This window comes from Neophocaena asiaeorientalis, unplaced genomic scaffold (assembly GCF_003031525.2).
Source record: "Neophocaena asiaeorientalis asiaeorientalis breed wild unplaced genomic scaffold, Neophocaena_asiaeorientalis_V1.1 scaffold182, whole genome shotgun sequence".
In the NCBI taxonomy this organism is placed as follows: Eukaryota; Metazoa; Chordata; class Mammalia; order Artiodactyla; family Phocoenidae; genus Neophocaena; species Neophocaena asiaeorientalis.
Window position 1 is genome coordinate 6875257 of NW_020174648.1, and position 17358 is coordinate 6892614.

The 17358-nt window shown below is 37.6% G+C and overlaps 1 protein-coding gene across 1 annotated transcript in view; it reads left to right on the plus strand.

Moving 5' to 3' along the window:
• Positions 1 to 17358, plus strand: part of SLC9C2 (solute carrier family 9 member C2 (putative)) — a gene marked incomplete at its 3' end in the record, with an annotated part of 73227 nt that overhangs the window by 14426 nt on the left and 41443 nt on the right. The window contains exons 6-12 of the mRNA XM_024758779.1: positions 881 to 1042; positions 5503 to 5602; positions 7313 to 7456; positions 9956 to 10124; positions 12320 to 12401; positions 15186 to 15352; positions 15956 to 16054. Of these exons, the coding sequence (XP_024614547.1) occupies positions 881 to 1042; positions 5503 to 5602; positions 7313 to 7456; positions 9956 to 10124; positions 12320 to 12401; positions 15186 to 15352; positions 15956 to 16054 (923 nt within the window). The remainder of the gene's footprint in view (positions 1 to 880; positions 1043 to 5502; positions 5603 to 7312; positions 7457 to 9955; positions 10125 to 12319; positions 12402 to 15185; positions 15353 to 15955; positions 16055 to 17358) is intronic.

Here is a 17358-nt window from a genome sequence, read left to right on the forward strand (position 1 = left end):
AAAAAAAAAAAAAAAAAAGAACTGGCTTGGTCCTGGATTTGAGTCTGAGGGTGAAAGCAGAATGGTTCAAGCAATTCTGGAGAGTCAGGTCTTAGAAGTGATAATAGTCAGACTCATGTGGTTAAAGTTCACTGGGATATGGAATAAGTTGATATCCTGGGTTTCCAGATGTGGTGCTAAGGAGAGAAAAAAGGAGGGAAAATCACAGCATGAAGAGGGAAAATGTGTCTTCCTGATACATATATGAAATACTAGTAGGAGGATAGAGGTGCTACAAGGAGAAAGAAATTTTGGTAATAGAGGTTTGCAGTGCTTCTCAGTGGGGAAGCTAACAGCATTCGGGGTGGAACAATCTTTGTTATTTAGGACTGCCCTCAGCTTTGTCTGGTATCTGCTCTCTAACTGCCACTATTGCCCCCAGTTACTGTTACAATGGAAAAATTTTCCTTCTCCATTTCCCAGATATCCCCTGGGATGGAGGCAGGAGTCACAAATAGACTGCAGGTTGGTGGGGATCCTGGACATGGTGTGCTTGACCCTGCCACAGTTTGTAAAAAAAAATTGAATTTGAATGTCTTTTGGTTGATCATTCACTGTCCAGCTTGTCATAGCTTTTTCACATTTATGCTCCTTGCCTGACTCCTGAGGGCGTTTGAGTCTGCTGTTCCCAGAGGAGCAAACCTCAAGCTGCAGACTGTAAGGGAAATATATCCCCAGAAAGCCTCTTTGGCCAGGCTTTCATAGGAAATTCCCATCTGCTGAAGAGCAAGGTCCCCACTCAGAATCTCAAGAGCAAACCAAAGGGCATAGACCCAAATGCCATTAATGAAAGAAAAAAAATTATAGCTCAACTTTTGTTTTTCTTATTTTCTTTTTCTAGAGTTATATATAATCACGGGCCTCAGCTTGGACATTTTGGGAAGCATAATATGTGGATATTGGTGTGCAAGGATCATTCAGTTTATATTGACTGACCTGTTTAGCAATGCACTGACCAATATCGTGCTTTGTATCTCAATGGTGTACTTGACTTTCTACATTGGTAAGGCAGAAACAGATATAAAATATGCCATCCTTAAAGTGAACTTTATGCATTTAAGTTTTTCCTTCTTCTTGAATCCAGTTGCTTCTTCCCAACCGCTTTCCCCTTGATGTGGCTCCTCTGTGCGTCTTGTCATAATATCTGGCTGCCACCTCTAGCTCTTTCCTGGTCTTTCTTAACATCCCCTCAATTTCAGCTCCATGTCCCTTCCCTTTGCATTCCTCCTCCATGTGGTAACTGTCTTACTCTTTTTTAATTCCACCCTTTGATCTTACGTTTATTCACTGGCAGTCCCCTGAAAGAGGAATCAGACCCGAGCTGATTTCTGCTCTGACCCTTAGCAACCCATGTCTAAAATGAGAAAGGTGGGAGACATGCTCCTGAGGTCTTTTTCCAGCTCAACAGTACCCATTCAATGGGTACCAAACTGAGGGGACTGTAGAAATGGCAGCCCTTACCTGAGGCTAGGAGGTAGGAAACAGAGAAATCAGGTATGTCTACATCTGGAAGAGAAGCAGGAGAGTGGAATGATCCAGGAGTCAGAGTGCCTAGCCCTGGTAGACCTTTAACAATCATTTCCTAGTTTAGTCCAGTGAGATTGGGAGCTATAGTTTTTACCCCCCTGACTGAGGTAACCAGTCCCCCAAAGCCATAGTAACCGTGGTAAAAATACGGCCAAATTCTGCTTCTGCTCTTACCTCACACAGTGGAGCAACTTCCATCCATGGAAGCCCTCAGGTATCAAGAGGTTAATTACTCCTCTTTTCACCTCCAGTGACCAAACAGAACTGCTTCCTCTACAGATAAATTGCTACCTATTGTTGCTCACTACCCCAAATCAGTAAAATACAGAAAACATTCACTGAAGAGTCATTTCTTTCACCTTTCTTCATTTTATTCCCTCCCTTATGTACCTATTATGAATGCCTTAAGTGTCTGAAGAAAAAAATTAATTTAATATTTCCTTTTTTCCCATTAGAGCCTAAGTTCCTTGAGGTGGAGGCTGTCTCTTATTCATCTGTATATTTATTCTCTTTTCTCTTTTCCCCCCAGCCAAGCCCAATGCTTGCCATATGCCCAACAGTAATTTAACACATGCTGGTTGAATAAACTGTTAGTCTTTAGAGAGCTCTGAAGTTAGGCAGAGCTAACTTGAAATCCAATCTTTATAATTTATTAGCTCGGTAACCTTGGAATATTACTTAACCTCTCTAAGCTTTAGTTAGTGTCCTCATCTATAAAAGTGATATAACCTAATTTAGAGGGGCGTTACAGGCATTAGTGAGGTAATTTGTGTTGGGTGACTCCCTCATGCTGGTGTCCTGGAGGTAGCTCTTGCTGGCTCATGAGAGCTGATTATCCACATCTCTTCCCCAACGCTCTATTCAAGTGACATAATGTTGGTAGCTTGAAATTGCCCATAGTGGGACCATGGAAATTGGCAGACACTACCAACTGGGGCTTTTTTTTTTTTTTACCCCCCAGATGGCCACTTTTAAACATTTACCAGCATACCACTGGGCTCAAGGTAGGGCAGCCAATAAATGTTGGTTCCTTTCCCCTTTCCTCCTAATTCATGGAGGTGCTCCCAGTCAGTGCTTGAGAGGTCTGGAATAGATTCTCCCTCGCAGCTCTCAGAAGGAATCACTGCTGCAAAGCCTTGGTCTTGGAAATCTAGCCTCCAGACTATGAAACAATAAATTCCTGTTGTTTATGACACTTAGTTTGTGGCCCTCTGTTACAACAGCCCCAGGAAATGAATACCCCTCCCGTATCCATTACACTTTCCTCTGCTTCAGGAATTAAAAACAATTTCAGGCAGTTCTTTCCTCTTACACTTAATCAGATCCTGACAACAAAAGTCAGCAATAGACAGTTATAAGGAGAAGTTCCATTGCCAGAAAGCTAAACATAGGTAAAATTTTCATTTACACATTCTCTAATGTTACATTTCTGTCATGTTATCTAATTTTATTTTTTTCCTTCATTAATGAGCACACTGTTAACTGGCTTAAATCCAGGGAGTGTCTGATTGAGGTTAGAGAGTCACCTCTTTGAGCACATTTTTGTCTCTATTGTATTAAATTCACAACACATTCATTCTTTTTCATAAAATAAAATAGTCAAAATATTGCACAGACATTGCCGCACAGATAAAAAACGTATTGAAGCATTGTTGGTTGACAGGTAGTGCAGCTAGAAATATTAATATATCAGCCCACGGAAGAAAATGTGAATTTAGTGTATAAAAGGCAGTGTATAATTCATGAAAGATGGTGGGTTATATAAAAGTCTAGCCCAGAGGTACAGCAAGAGAGGTGGTGGGAGAGGTCTGTCCTAGCAGAAGGAATATTTTATCCAGTGACATTGGTCAGAATTTCTGGTGAATGGAGATAATAAAAAGTAGACAGCTTTTAGTCAGTTTTATTGTTTTAAAACTCTCTACCAACAATGCATTTCTTTCTTACCCATGCCAGGGCTGATTGCTCTCACTCGTTTTTGTTATGTCATTGGTCTAGGCTATAAATGTCAAAGGACTTCAGTCATCACCCTAATATTTTCTAGTTAGGAGATGTCGATTCCTGAATCCTGTTGTTTTTTGGAGACAAAATCCCTTTGATTCTCCCGGTAGGAGGACCTGCACTTTTTCTCAGGCACAGAAGGAAAGAGAGAGACAGAGTTTGATGGAGAGAGCCACTTTCCTGTGGTATCAGTTTCCTGTGGTGGTTTCTTTCCATTGAATCAGAAAAATTTTACAACTCTATTTTTAACTACTTGGGTTTATGCTGATGAAAATTACTTCCTTTATTACATGTTCTATGACTTTTCCCCCCTTCTTGAGCATTTAAAACACCATTTAATGTAATAGCGTTTGTAATTTTTAAAAGACTTTGTTTTTCTAATTATAAAAGTAATACATGTTCATGTAGAGTTTTGGAAAAATTCTGAAAAGTCAAAGTAGGAATCACCTGTAAACCCATGTCATAAATTTAACCACTGATACATTTTGTTAAATGTACTCAATCTTTAAAAAATACATATAAATGTACATACATGTATTAAATGTATGCATTCACACCATATGTTCTTGTAACATTGGGATTATACTAAATAATATCAGTTTTAAAATATAGTTACTTAGTGGTTTCCTCATAGCAAATGTTATCTCTAAGTAGTGACTGTTACTAAAAAAGACTATAAGCTTTAAAATCCCATACTACAAGTCATAGGGAAATAAGACCTTGAGAAACAGTTTCCCTATTGTCACAGTTCCCAGTACCACTGGTTTTATTGCCATTTGTTATTTATATTAAATTCAGTTAAATAAGTAGGTTAAAAGAAATCCAAAGTGGATTTAAGTGATTAGATAAACCAAAAGAATAATAAAATCCTCTTCAAATGAATAAACAGTATAAATTTACTAAGCAGTAAGGTGAACATATAAAAATAATTAATAGCATAATAATAATGATGATCATTTATTCCTTGCTGTACAAGTGTGCCAGGCACTTTTCATGTTATCTAATTTTATCCTCACAACAACTCTGTGAGGCATTATTCTTTTACACCCGCTTTACAGATGCAGGGACACTAATGGAGAAAGGGGAGCTCACATTCCCAGGGCAACTAGCTCTGCCTTGCTCCAGAGGGCTTCCACTCCTACCTTGCACGTACTTTCCCTTCCATCTGACATTTATAATGTGCTATTTGAAGGTTCTGCAGCTAGGACTGTTGGTATTTATGGTGTTCAAACATTCTTCATAGCTGGTTTACCTGCCTCAGACTACATTTACACATTTGTTTAGAGCCCAGAGAATTACAGTTTTAGGGGAGCCTGTATCATGCAAAAGAACCGTAGGCTTCAGGACCTGCAGTCACCAAGGAAGCACTGAGCTTGGACCACAACCCCTAGGACATGCAGCACAGTGTCCTTGAGGTGCTGGGCAGAGGTTGTTAAACTTACTTTTCATTAGCTCTATCCTCGAGGATGGTCTATGGCAGGGGTTGGCAAACTATAGCCTGTGGGCCAAATATGCCTATTTTTTGTATAGCCCATGAGCTAAGAATGGTTTTTACATTTTAAAATGGTTTCAAAAAACTCCCAAAGAAGAATATTTTGCAGCATGCAAAAATTATGTGCAATTCAAATTTCAGTGTCTATTATTTATTGGGCACTCATTAGTTACGTATTATCTACGGCTGCTTATGCACTAGAACAGCTGAGTTGAGTAGTTGCGACTGGGACCATATGGTCCACAAAGACTAAATATTTACCATATGATCCTTAACAGAAAGAGTTTGTCAACCCCTGATCCTAAGGATTAGGCCAATCCCTTTAAGCAACTTTCCAAGAAATACTACTACCCTTTTAAGTTTCCCAACAATTCTTCTCTCAAGATAAAGTAGCTCAGTGTACAGATTTGAATGCAACTAATTTTATTCATTTTTTTTCTCCCCAGTGGAATTTTTGGGAATGTCAGGCATGGTTGCTTTAGTCACTGTAGGACTAAATTTAGATTCCTTAAGCTTTAAACCGAGGATCGAGTTAATAATTACTAAGTAAGTCTATTGTGTACTTGATATAGATCTCATAGAAATTTAGTGCTTAAGTGGTCCTGCCTTAATGAACACTACTAAAGTTTTTTATAACTTTTTTCTGTGTTTTAATTTTTAATTTTACTGCCAGTTATATTTGAAAAGAACTTAAGCTACCAACAATTATTGACATTAATTGGTATTCCTATTATGAATAATGTATCAGTGGCTCAGAGATCATAGTACTTTCTATGCATAACTCTTTGATAAAAATTTACTTTGAATTGTGGGAAGTTTAAAAAATACTTTATTCCTTTGTTTCCTTCATAACGTACCTGAATGACAGTATCCAAGTATGGGAAGAGCTGGAAAAGAAAGGTAGCAGAAAGATGCAACACCAGCAAACTCTTATCTAGCCTTTACATCTGGTGTCATATGGACATCTGTGGACAGAGGGAAAGCCATTTGTCTTTTCAGACAAATGAGTTGGCCGTTCTCTGAGCGACTACGCTAAATTATAGAATTGTTTCAGAATTATCTCACACCAAATCATAGTCTAGTGTAGAAATTCTCACATTGGATGAAAGCAAATGTTGAAATGAGAAAAATAAGCATTATCCTGAGTTTTCCCATGAAGATTCATTGCTTTAATATAAAGGACTATTCTTTGTTCTGAAATTATGTTCTTCCTACTTTTTTGGTGTTTAATATGTAATTTCTCTCATGAAATTCTACTCATAGAAGACGGTACTTTTTTTTTTTATAACTCTACTTGGCAAAATTTAAAAAAAGAATGGCACCTGTAACTTATTCTAGTTTTGTGTATATGTGAATGATACTTTACTGGTTTTTAAAAGCCAGAAGCTTAGGAATAACTAGTTCTTGGAACACATAGTTTTTGCCTGTATTTGGACAGTTTTCTGAGCTCAGTCATGCTGTCTGTCAGCATCATTATAAATTACTCATTCTATTCGTTCAATTGTATATTCATTTAGCTACTCAACCAATCCTCTCTTAATATCTCCTGTGGCCTGGACATTGTATCCTAGGTTTGGGGCTATGAAAATAAGTCCCTTCTCAGAAGACACTCATGTTAAGTGGTGGACATGTTTATGTAAGAAACTAATAATAAGTGTAAGTGATTATATGTTTATTGGGATCTTACTATATGTAAGGCATTTTTTAAGGTCCTGTGGAGACATTTAAAAAAGTATTCTACTCAGTGAGTTATTCCATCATTTCTGAATTTTTATAAAACTAAGCTTTGGGGTTTGAGGTCCCGCTCATACCCTTTTCTTCTAGGAGTTCTGAATCACTTGAATCAAGAGACAGGAATTGGATAGAGAATTGGACTATCTGCTTGATTGGAGTAATGCTGTATCAGAGAACATGGTTTATATCTGCAGCTAAAACGAGGCTTCCTAATGCTTCTTTCCCAGTGTAGATCTTGAGACCTACCCATAGGGAGACTGGTTTGTGGGACAGACATAGTCACCCAGTCCTCTGAAAGGGAAGGTCTGAATAGAGGGGACCAAGAAGAGGCAGGACTTGAGATCTGCTCATGGAAGTCAGACCTGGCCCAGACCCAGGTGTGTTACCACATGGAACCAGAACAGCTCCATGCCCTAAGCACTGTGCTCTGGCCTCGCAGTAGGAATCTCTGGGGGTGAGGCTAGACGTGTAGATTTAAAAAACACATCCCTTAAAATGTGATTTCCTTTCCATTTATCCTAGGTTTCTAATAATGTTTTCATGTGTATACCAACATTTAATATACACTTTCTTTGGCATTATCATTGGATGTGGAGAAATCAAGTATTTACAGTTTCACACTTTAGTTTTCATGCTCATCTTATTTGCAACAGTGAATTTTGTAAGGTAAGAATTATAATTTAAAGTTTGCTTACTAGACTTAGGTTCTCAAGCCCAGAATTAGAATTGAGAAGAAGTGGGTTATAGCAAAAAGAGCTGTGGACATGCAGTCAGGAAACCTGTACTGTCGTCAAGGTCCTGACAGTAGCTTGCTGCACAACTGAGGGGAAGTCTATTTACTCTTCAAGCTTTCATTGTAAAATGAGAAGGCGCAGAACAACAGCATCAGCCTAACCCATGAGCTTGACAGAAATGCAGATTCATGGGCCCATCCCATTCTACTGAATTGAATCTCTGAAGTTGAGATCCAGGAAACTGTTTCAACATGCTTGTTAAAGTTTGAGCACCACTGGACCAGATTAATAGCTCCTAACATTTTGTTGACTTTCATCATCATTTATTATCATCATAACTATAATAAAGCCATTTGTTAAACATTAACCATGTACATTATGCCATTAGTACTAATGCAACCCTATGCGGTAGGTGTTTCTGCATCATTTCACAGATGAAGCCCCAGAGAGGTTAAAAACTTGCCTGGAGTCACCCGGATTGTGAGGACAGAGTTGGGGTTTAAACTTGACTCCCAAGAGCATGCTATTTCTTGAGTGACATTGCCCACACGGGGCAGTTGTGTCTTCCATAAGAATTCGTGACAGTGTCTCTGAAAGTATTGTCATTTCCACTCAGGTTAGGCCTGGCTGAGTGAGCTTACTTTATAAGATGTTCTCATGAAACATTGCTTCTGCTGACTCTGAAGGCACTGCAGGCAACTCGGATAGGCACTGTCACACAGAAGGGTGGGTGTACAATTTATGTTTCTTTCCACCACAGGAGCACAAGTGCAAGGTGAGGTTGGTCTCAGTGTATGCAGAAAGATACATGGCTTTTTGCACACATCCATTATCTCATTTCATCTGCATAGTGACACTGGGAGATAAGAATTATTATCTCCATTTTATAGATAAAAAAACTGTCCAAGGGATTTCGTTGGTGGTCCAGTGGGTAAGACTCTGCACTCCCAATGCAGGAGGCCGGGGTTCCATCCCTGGTCGGGGAACTAGATCCCGCATGCATGCTGCAACTGAGTTCACATGCCGCAACTAAGACCCTGTGCAACCAAAAAAAAAAAAAAAAAACTGTCCAAAAAAGGCAAGGTGCCTTGCCCAATGTCAAATGGCTAGTGAGTGCCAGAGATCTTGTGTGAACTTATGGTTCCACCTCACTAGAGGAGAGACTTTAGTGGAGGGAGTCATCCTAAGGGGCCCTGAAAGTGTGGGTAGACTTTCCGTAAGAGACTTGTTGAGAAAAATGTTTCAGAGACGATGAGCCAAACAAAGGCCTGGACGTAATAATCATTGCTAACGTGTGTTAAGTGCTGACCACATTCTAAACATCATGCTAAGCCCTGTGAATGTTGCCTCATTTTATTGAATCTTCATAAGAGTCCTTTGAGGCAAGTTCAATGACTATTATTTCTCCATTTTGCAGATGAAGAAAATGAGGCTTGGAGAGGTTAAATAACTTGCCTAAGGTTACATAGTAAAAGACATCTAAATTCGAACCCAGGTAGACTGACTCCAGAGCCTTTGCTGTACTGCCTCCCTGTTTTTGATAATCAGGAAATGACATAAATTGTTCTGTTTTGGCTGGAGTCAGTGGTATTTTAGAGAAAGATCATTTAGTAAGGCTGGAAAGGTTGATAAGAATTACTTTGCAAAAAGCTTTAAATGCAAGGTGGAGGAGTTTGCCCAAATTAATTATATATATTATAGATGGCAAATTGTAGATTTTCTGTTTCTCAATGACAGGAATTCTCTAAATTGTCATACGAAATTCCCGGTTAAGCGACTGATACACAGTATCTTTTTTGAGGCTGAGAACATGTCAATTATATTTCTGCTGAAATTTCACTTGAAGGACAGTACTGATATTTTTTTGGTGCAAGTCTGCTATAGATAGAATCTAGATTTTGGCATAGGATCCTATAACAAAATGACCTGTAGAGAAAGGAGGCACAAATTGAAATTATTTACATGGTGTTTAGTGTATGATTCTTGTGGAAACTCAAGGAAAATTTGGTTGAGCTAAATTTATTAAAGTGTCTACAATTTTACTTTTTCGTCATGATCTACAAGGTCCTTGTGGTCTAATTTCTGCATCTGGTTGTGGCCTTCCAGGGAGCTTGTTAATGTCATTTGAAGAAGTTTCCCTGCAGGAATTTACTACCAAGATCCTAAACACTACACCCTAGTGTTAATGATAATTTCTTATATTTGTATAGAATTTCTAGCATTATTTTTCAAGATTTGAGTATTATATGCAAAATTTAGGTCATAAGTTCGGTTAGTCTCAGAAAGTTTGAACAACCTATGAATAAACTGGATCGTCTTCTCTTTTCTGAAAAATTTTTACATGAAATTTAGTATTTACTAGCTAGTATCATCCATAAATAACATTAATACATAAGATGTGATATAAAAATAAATGTTTTTCTCTCCACAGGTTACTTACTGTTGTATTAGTGAGTCCTATTCTGAGGCATTCAAATTATGAGTATAATTGGAGATGGGGAATTGTTATAGCATGGTCTGGAATTAAAGGAGTTTTTAGCTTACTCTTGGCTCCTGATATTCATAATCTGGCTGAACAAAAAGTAGAGTCACCACAGCTGGTAAGAAACATCATATCCCATGATTATTCATACTTACTCATTTTTGTTTTGTAGCACTTGTCATAGTACCCAATAATAAAGCTAACCATTTAAAAAATTAGGCTTGAAGAATGCAATCTTCTAAGTAGGAAGGAACTTTTGGGGGAAAGTTTATTTATGTTGACAGTGTGAAAGGGACCAAAAATCAAATAACAGTTCCAGATGTGGGAGTTGGGTACACTTGGGCTCGAACCCTGGCTGCACCATTGACAGGCTGAGTGGCCTTGGGTAAGTTCCCCAGACTTGTGGCACTTCAGTTTCCAGTGGAGGATCGAAATGATGCTTAGCAAAGTACCTGACACTCAGTAAATGTTCAACATATGTTGTTGAACATATAAATGCTGTTGTTCAAGAGCTGTCAGAAGGTATGAAAAAAATAATTCCTTATCTGGAGCATTCCAATTCCTATAGCTATTAGAGCAAAAACTGAAATGTTCATTAAATATGCTAAGGAAAGAAAGATTTTGTAAATTTTTGAATTCAGGATCTAGTCATATTTATGTCTTTTAGGGCTAAATAAAAAATTAATTTCTTGAAAAATTTTGGCTGAACACTATATTATACATAGCGAAAGACAAATCTCAGTTTCCTTTCAACTCTCTCTCAAAGCCTTTTCCCCATGGGCCAGCCAGTGGATTTCTGGGCAGTCTGGTGGTGGCAGCGTTGGTGAGACTCCAGGGAAGGTCCAGAGAACCCAGAGCATCTGTGGACAGCATGAGGGTACCTCATCATTCGTGACAGTACTCTGTGAGCTAGCTGGAGAAGTTGTGAGAAGTTTCTAGAAATCCCCAGGACACCCCCACCACTTCCCAGTCAGATGAACCCCAAACCTGCTCCTGGGAGGGAGAACACTTGAATAATGTAAACTAAGAACATTACCCACCTCCCAAGGAACTTTAATCTGGAGGTAGATGTACAGAGTTTCTTGATAGTATCCAACTTCAAGTTCAGAATTTTCTCTTCTTTGCTATTTTACTTCTGTCCTAGAAGACCCTAAGAGCCCAGTATTTTTCAAATATCTTTGTTGCGGGGAGCAACTATCACCCTCTCTATCTTGTATGTAGGGAAACCAAAATAAAGAGAATAGCATGTTAGTGAAAGAACTCAGGCACCCTAACTCCCCAAAGAGAAAGAGTTTATTTTTAATGTTGCTTTTTAAGAAATGGAGTATCATAGTCCTCACCATCTTTCCTGGGGATTTACACTTCATATCTGTGGGCATGGTCTGGGAATTAATTTGGAGTTCAAACACACCTGTGGTTTTGCAGGGACTTTGGGTCCTTCCATGTTCCAGAGGAAAAGAATAATGAGCTCCTTCAGTTTTCTTTTGTGCAAGGAATTGGCCTAAAACCAAGTCAAAGAAATGTTAACTAACATTTGAGTATCATTTTTCAGTGTTTCCCAAATCTGTTTGATGTTAAGAATCCCTTTGATGCCACCTCAGCCCTACAGAATCAGAATCTGCAGGGAATAAGCCTGGGAGTCAGTGTCTTTAAGAAGCATTTCAGGTGCTTATTGTGATCAGTCATTTGGGAAATACTCTCTGAAGACATACTGCTATTAACTCCATTTTTCGGTAAAGGACATTGAGACTCAGAGTGGTAAACTGGCCTCAAATTACATGGCTAGTAAATGGCAGAGCCAAGACCTACAAATGTGGTTCTGCTTCTGCTTCTGCATGGTGCCTCTCCTGACCCCAGCGCAGTTCCTGTCTGCTTCTTCAGAGCTTCTCGTATGGCTGTAGTAAATGCTTGTGGCAGGTGCACTTCCCTATCACCACTGCCTGCCATTGCCGGGGTTACTCCCCAGCCCCGCAGGTTCCACAGCAACGTCTGAGAATCAACCACCGTGCTGGCTTTTCAGGCTTTGCATGGCCACTGTTGACGGCAGCAACCATGGAGAGCTCCTCTCTCAGTGTCCTTATCCCTCCCAGAAACTACAAAATCTATTTTTTTTTCTCACTCTGATTGAGAACTGATTTCTACCCCAGTGGATTATATTCAAGCAGTGTCCACAAAATAACCCTTTTGCCTCTTCTTATCAGAGGCAGGATTTTAAAATGTGGATTAAGGTAGAATTTTGTTGGTGGTTAATTGAACAATGATTCCCTTTGGAGAACTTATTAATGTTTTGACTCTCTGTGTTTTGTTTTTCAGTTTATATTGTATATACAAGTAATATCATTAATGACTATGGGAATAAATTCATACATGATGACTTATTCAGCCAGGACATTAGGTAAAGTCTAATTAATTGGGGAGAGTAATGCAAAGAGATTATTGTTGGGGGGTGGAGGAGACATTTCTTATGGGGCTCAAGGAATTGATTATGAAATCACTCATTTTCATTCACTCCCTATTTATAGATGATGTATGAATTGGGATATTGATTCAGCCAGTTTAACAGAAACCACATTAACCGTGGCTTAAACAAGGCAAAGTTTTTTTTTTGTTTGTTTGTTTTTTTCCCCTCCACCAGAAAGTCCAGAGAAGTGGGATGGTTCTGTTCCACAAGGTTGTCCAAAGATCTCACTCAGATCCTTCTCTTTTGTTGATCCTCAGCTTCCCAGGGTGTTGCTTTTGTCTGCAGGGTAGATGCTGGCTCACTGCCACTGTATCTTCAATCCAATCAACTAGAAAGGGAAGATCCGGTGGGGGTGATGGTGGTGGTGATGGTGTTAATGGAGGGTAAGCAGCTTCCTTTTAAGGGCACAATCCAGAAGTTGTACATATCATTACCACTCACAGTCCATTGGCCAGAACTTAGTCACATGGGCACACGTGGGCAAAGGAAGCTGGGGAATATTATCTTAACTGACTGGCCATGTGCTTAGGCAAAACTCAGAGATTCTATTGTTAAAGGAAGAAGGGGATCTTCTTTGGCTTTCAGGGATCCAGACCCACTCTGCTCTCTTTGCTTATGATATAACATCTGGTTTTCTCCCATGCTTGCTTTCTTGAGATTGCTCTTACTCTGATCATCACAAAGGCAAGAGCAAGAGGTTTTACTATCATGGAAATATTTTTTTCTTCTCCTTTTCTTCCCATACAATTTTTTTTTATTGTATTAACTGAACCTCAGAATTTTCATTGTGAAACAAACATGTATGGCAAGTACTTTATCCTCAGAATCAATGCTCATCCTTTCTAGAAACACTCGCACGTTAACAGGTAATTGACAAAATTGAGTTTTATCAGGAAGAGTTTCAGACCAACTTCTTCCATCTTGTCTAATGCTTTTAAGAGATTCATCCTCTGGACCTAGAGATTATCATACTAAGCGAAGTAAGTCAGAAGGAGAAAGACAAATTCCATATGCTATCACTTATATGTGGAATCTAAAATATGACACAAATGAACATATCTACAAAACAAAAACAGATTGACAGATATAGAGAACAGACCTGTGGTTGCCAAGGGGGAAGGGAGTAGGGGAGAGGACTAGGAATTTGGGATTAGCAGATGCAATCCATTACATATAGGATGGATAAACAACAAGGTCCTACTGTATAGCACAGGGAACTATATTCAGTATCCTGTGTTAAACCATAATGGAAAAGAAGATGAAGAATATATATAGATATATGTGTGTGTGTATATATACACACACACATATATCTATCTATCTATCTATCTATATATATATATATCTCACTGAGTCACTTTGGTGTACTGCAGGAATTAAACACAACATTGGAAATGAACTCTACTTCAATAATATTTTTTTAAAAAAAGAGAGAGAGATCTATCCTCATATTCTTCCAGGATCATCTTAAACACAGGAGTTTGTTCAAATGTACTGGTGCCATCGAGTGGTCCACTTATACCCATGTTTCCCCAGAGCAACTGGAAAGTGGCCGTTGCTCCATCCTAATGGGTGGGATGTAATTAGGCAAATGAATAAACTTTCTCCTTGTGTGCTCTCAGCCATGGAAATTTTAAATCCAAAGCTGATACGTTCTAACTCTTTAGCATGGCAGTCAGATGCATCTTTGCTCTGGACCATAGAGAACTGAGAGGGATATGGTTACAAACCTTTTTGAATCCCTGAAAATTTGAAATACAGCCACCACAGTGTCCTGTAGAGAATGCAATAAAGTTAAACTGAAACATTTAGAAACATTTAAAACTCTTTATGAGACATCTTATATGCAATTATGCAGAGAGAACAGTTTTATTATTTATTTATCTATTTAATTGACGTGTAGTTGATTTACAATGTTTTGTTAGTTTCAGCTGTACAGCAGTGATTCAGTTATACATATGTATACATTCTTTTTTTATCTTCTATTCCATTATGGTTTATCACAGGATATTGAATATATTTCCCTGTGCTATACAGTAGAACCTTGTTGTTTATTGAGAACAGTTTTATTGAGATGGAATTCTGAATGAGTAGACTAAGCTCACTCACTAATTAAATTCTTCTTTTTGGTAAGCAAGCCTTGTATCTAAAACTTCAAATTGATACTTCAAGATGATACAAACTGCTACAAGTTTTGGACATGTAGATTTGCTGGCCAGGAAGCAGAGATGTTAAATTTGAGGGATCTCTATTGCAGTGGCCATTAAATTTTATTATGTATAAGAATCAGTTGGAGAAGTTGTTAAAATGCAAATTCCCAGGCCACTCTGATTCTCCAGACATGGCGTAAAGCTCAGGAATTTGCGTAATTTAATAGGCAGCTCCTTTACCTGTAGACACAGGTAGCTTTCCATACTTGGAGAAATACTGATTGGATGCCTTTAAATAGTGAGTCATGTTTCTAGCTATAGGGAACAAAAAGAAACTAAGAAGATATTCTTTAGCACTTGAGTCAGAAAAAGTTGAGCTGTACAGCCAAAAGGAAATGGATAGTTGGGTAATTTTCTGGAAAATTTTGGACAAATAGTTGTCCTTGCTCTAAGTACTCTGGTTTGGCTATGCAAGTGATGCCAAGATTTCACTACATTATGCAACATGTCTCTTCCCTGTGCAGTCTTCACTGTATTTTATTAAGGCCCTTCCTTTTCTTTGTCACAGGTTTGTGTGCCATCTCCCTTCCAAGACAAATGGCCATGCAAAATGCCATTAAGCACATCCAGGAGATAATACAGAACAGAATAACTTTATTTAAAACAGAAAAAATTTTGACAAATGTTAACTGGACCTTAGTAGAAGAAAAAACAAAGATTGAATATATCATTCCTGTGAGTTGATACCTGGCAAAAAATAGTCCTTTCTCTTTCTGGCCTGCCTTTTTCTTTAGTTTATTATAAAAAACTTGATTCTGCTAGTTGTATGTCAGGATACTGAAGGGAGATACATTTACTAGCTTTGCTATATTGGCAAAATAGTTTGAATTCTGTCTCTAAAGAGAATGTGTTGGTGATCTAGCCTTATTTGCCAAATACAGGAGAACTGGTGTTTTTACAAACTGGCTGATTGAGTAACTATGAATGGCCGCTGCCAGGGTGATGTTTCCAACTGGTTGAGGAAGTGAGAGATCTCTCCCTGTATAAGTACTATCAAAAGCAGAAAACAGGCTGCTCCAGAGAGCAGTCAAGCATACAACTAGCTTGGGGAAGAATTTGGCTTCTAAATCTCCCCAAATGAATAGTTACTGCGCCACAATTGAAAGCAGCATCTCTAATATGGAGAACATTTTTCACTTATACACCCCTTTATTTTAGCGATTCTGATTTGAGTTATTGGAATCTTGGTTGAGCGAAGTATTTGACAGCTCCTAATCATTTTTACTTATTTGTAACTTTATCTCTGTGTGTTTTTAAACGTAGTCTGATACTGTTCAGTTTCCTCATGTTTCATATGATAAAAAAGTGAAGGAGGAGTCCCCAACAGATGAAGTTTTAATAGAAGAGGCCAGATTGCATGTAGCTATAATACAAATGGTTGGTACCCTTCACATAATCTGCTTTTTATTTATTTATTATTCTTGCAATGCTTTTAATTCTTATGTATGGTTTTCAGGTGACTAGATTTTTTTTCATCTTTTGATTGGTTGTTAAAATTTATGTTTGATTTATGAAAGTTAAAAAATAAAAGAAATCTCTTAGGATTTAAATTCAAGTCACAAATGTTACTCTATTTCTAAGTCTAGCTAATTTTAACAGTTCACTTTTGGGGAGTCTTTGAATAATGTTTGGTGCCATTTACATACTTAATTAAAATCTTCAAATATTTGAAACTGCTTTTGTACATTTAACATATTTGAGTTCCTCTTATACAATATTCTCTCAAGTGCTTATTTAACTCTTGTAAATCTAATGAGTTAAAATAAATCTAATGAAGCAAAATTCTCTTAAAATATTTACAATTTAAATGTTATAAACGTAGGAAGATTACTAGGTAAAATCAAGTTTAAATCAACTTATCAAATTGCACATTTAAAATTGGGGTTTTATTCTAATAGTACAAATTTTATTCAGTTTTACAAGTATATAAAATACTCGTTATGCCCAGAATCCTTCTTTTTTACTTTCATTTTAGAACTTATTATTATGAAGAATTTCTAAAATATACAAAGGTAGATAAAATAGTGTAATGAACTCCCAAGTACCCATCACTCAGCATTAAAAACCATCCACACATGACCAACTGTGCCCCATCTGCACCCTCATTCACTCCTCCATCTTCCATATTATTTAGAAACAAATCCCAGATATTATATCATTTCATCTGCAAATATTTCAGTATGTATCTCTAAATTTTTAAAATTCAGTCTTTTTAAAATTTTTAAATTTGGTCTTTTTAAAAACATAGTAAAATACTAATATTGTACCTAAAAATTAATAATTTCTTAATAACATCAAATATTGGGTCAATGATCAAATTTCCAATTATCTCATAAATGTGATCAATGCGTATTTTCACAGTTTATATTTTTAAATTGCATTTCAGTAAAATCACGTATTGCAATGAATGAATATGTACTTTGTCTCTTTTAATCTATAAATTCCTCCTTTTGTTTTTTCTGTTGAAGAACATATTTCTTCTTAATACAAAAATATTAACACTATATTTTCATTTTAAAAACATTTCTATACTTAATTTAAAATGTTCTCAGAATTTGAAAGGCTCTTACCCAGAGAGGTAAAGTATGGTCACAAATTCTTTGTAAGACCTCCTATTAAGAGGTGGTGTCTATATCCCTCCCCACCATTAAATTTGGGTGTTCTTGTGACTTGTTTTGACC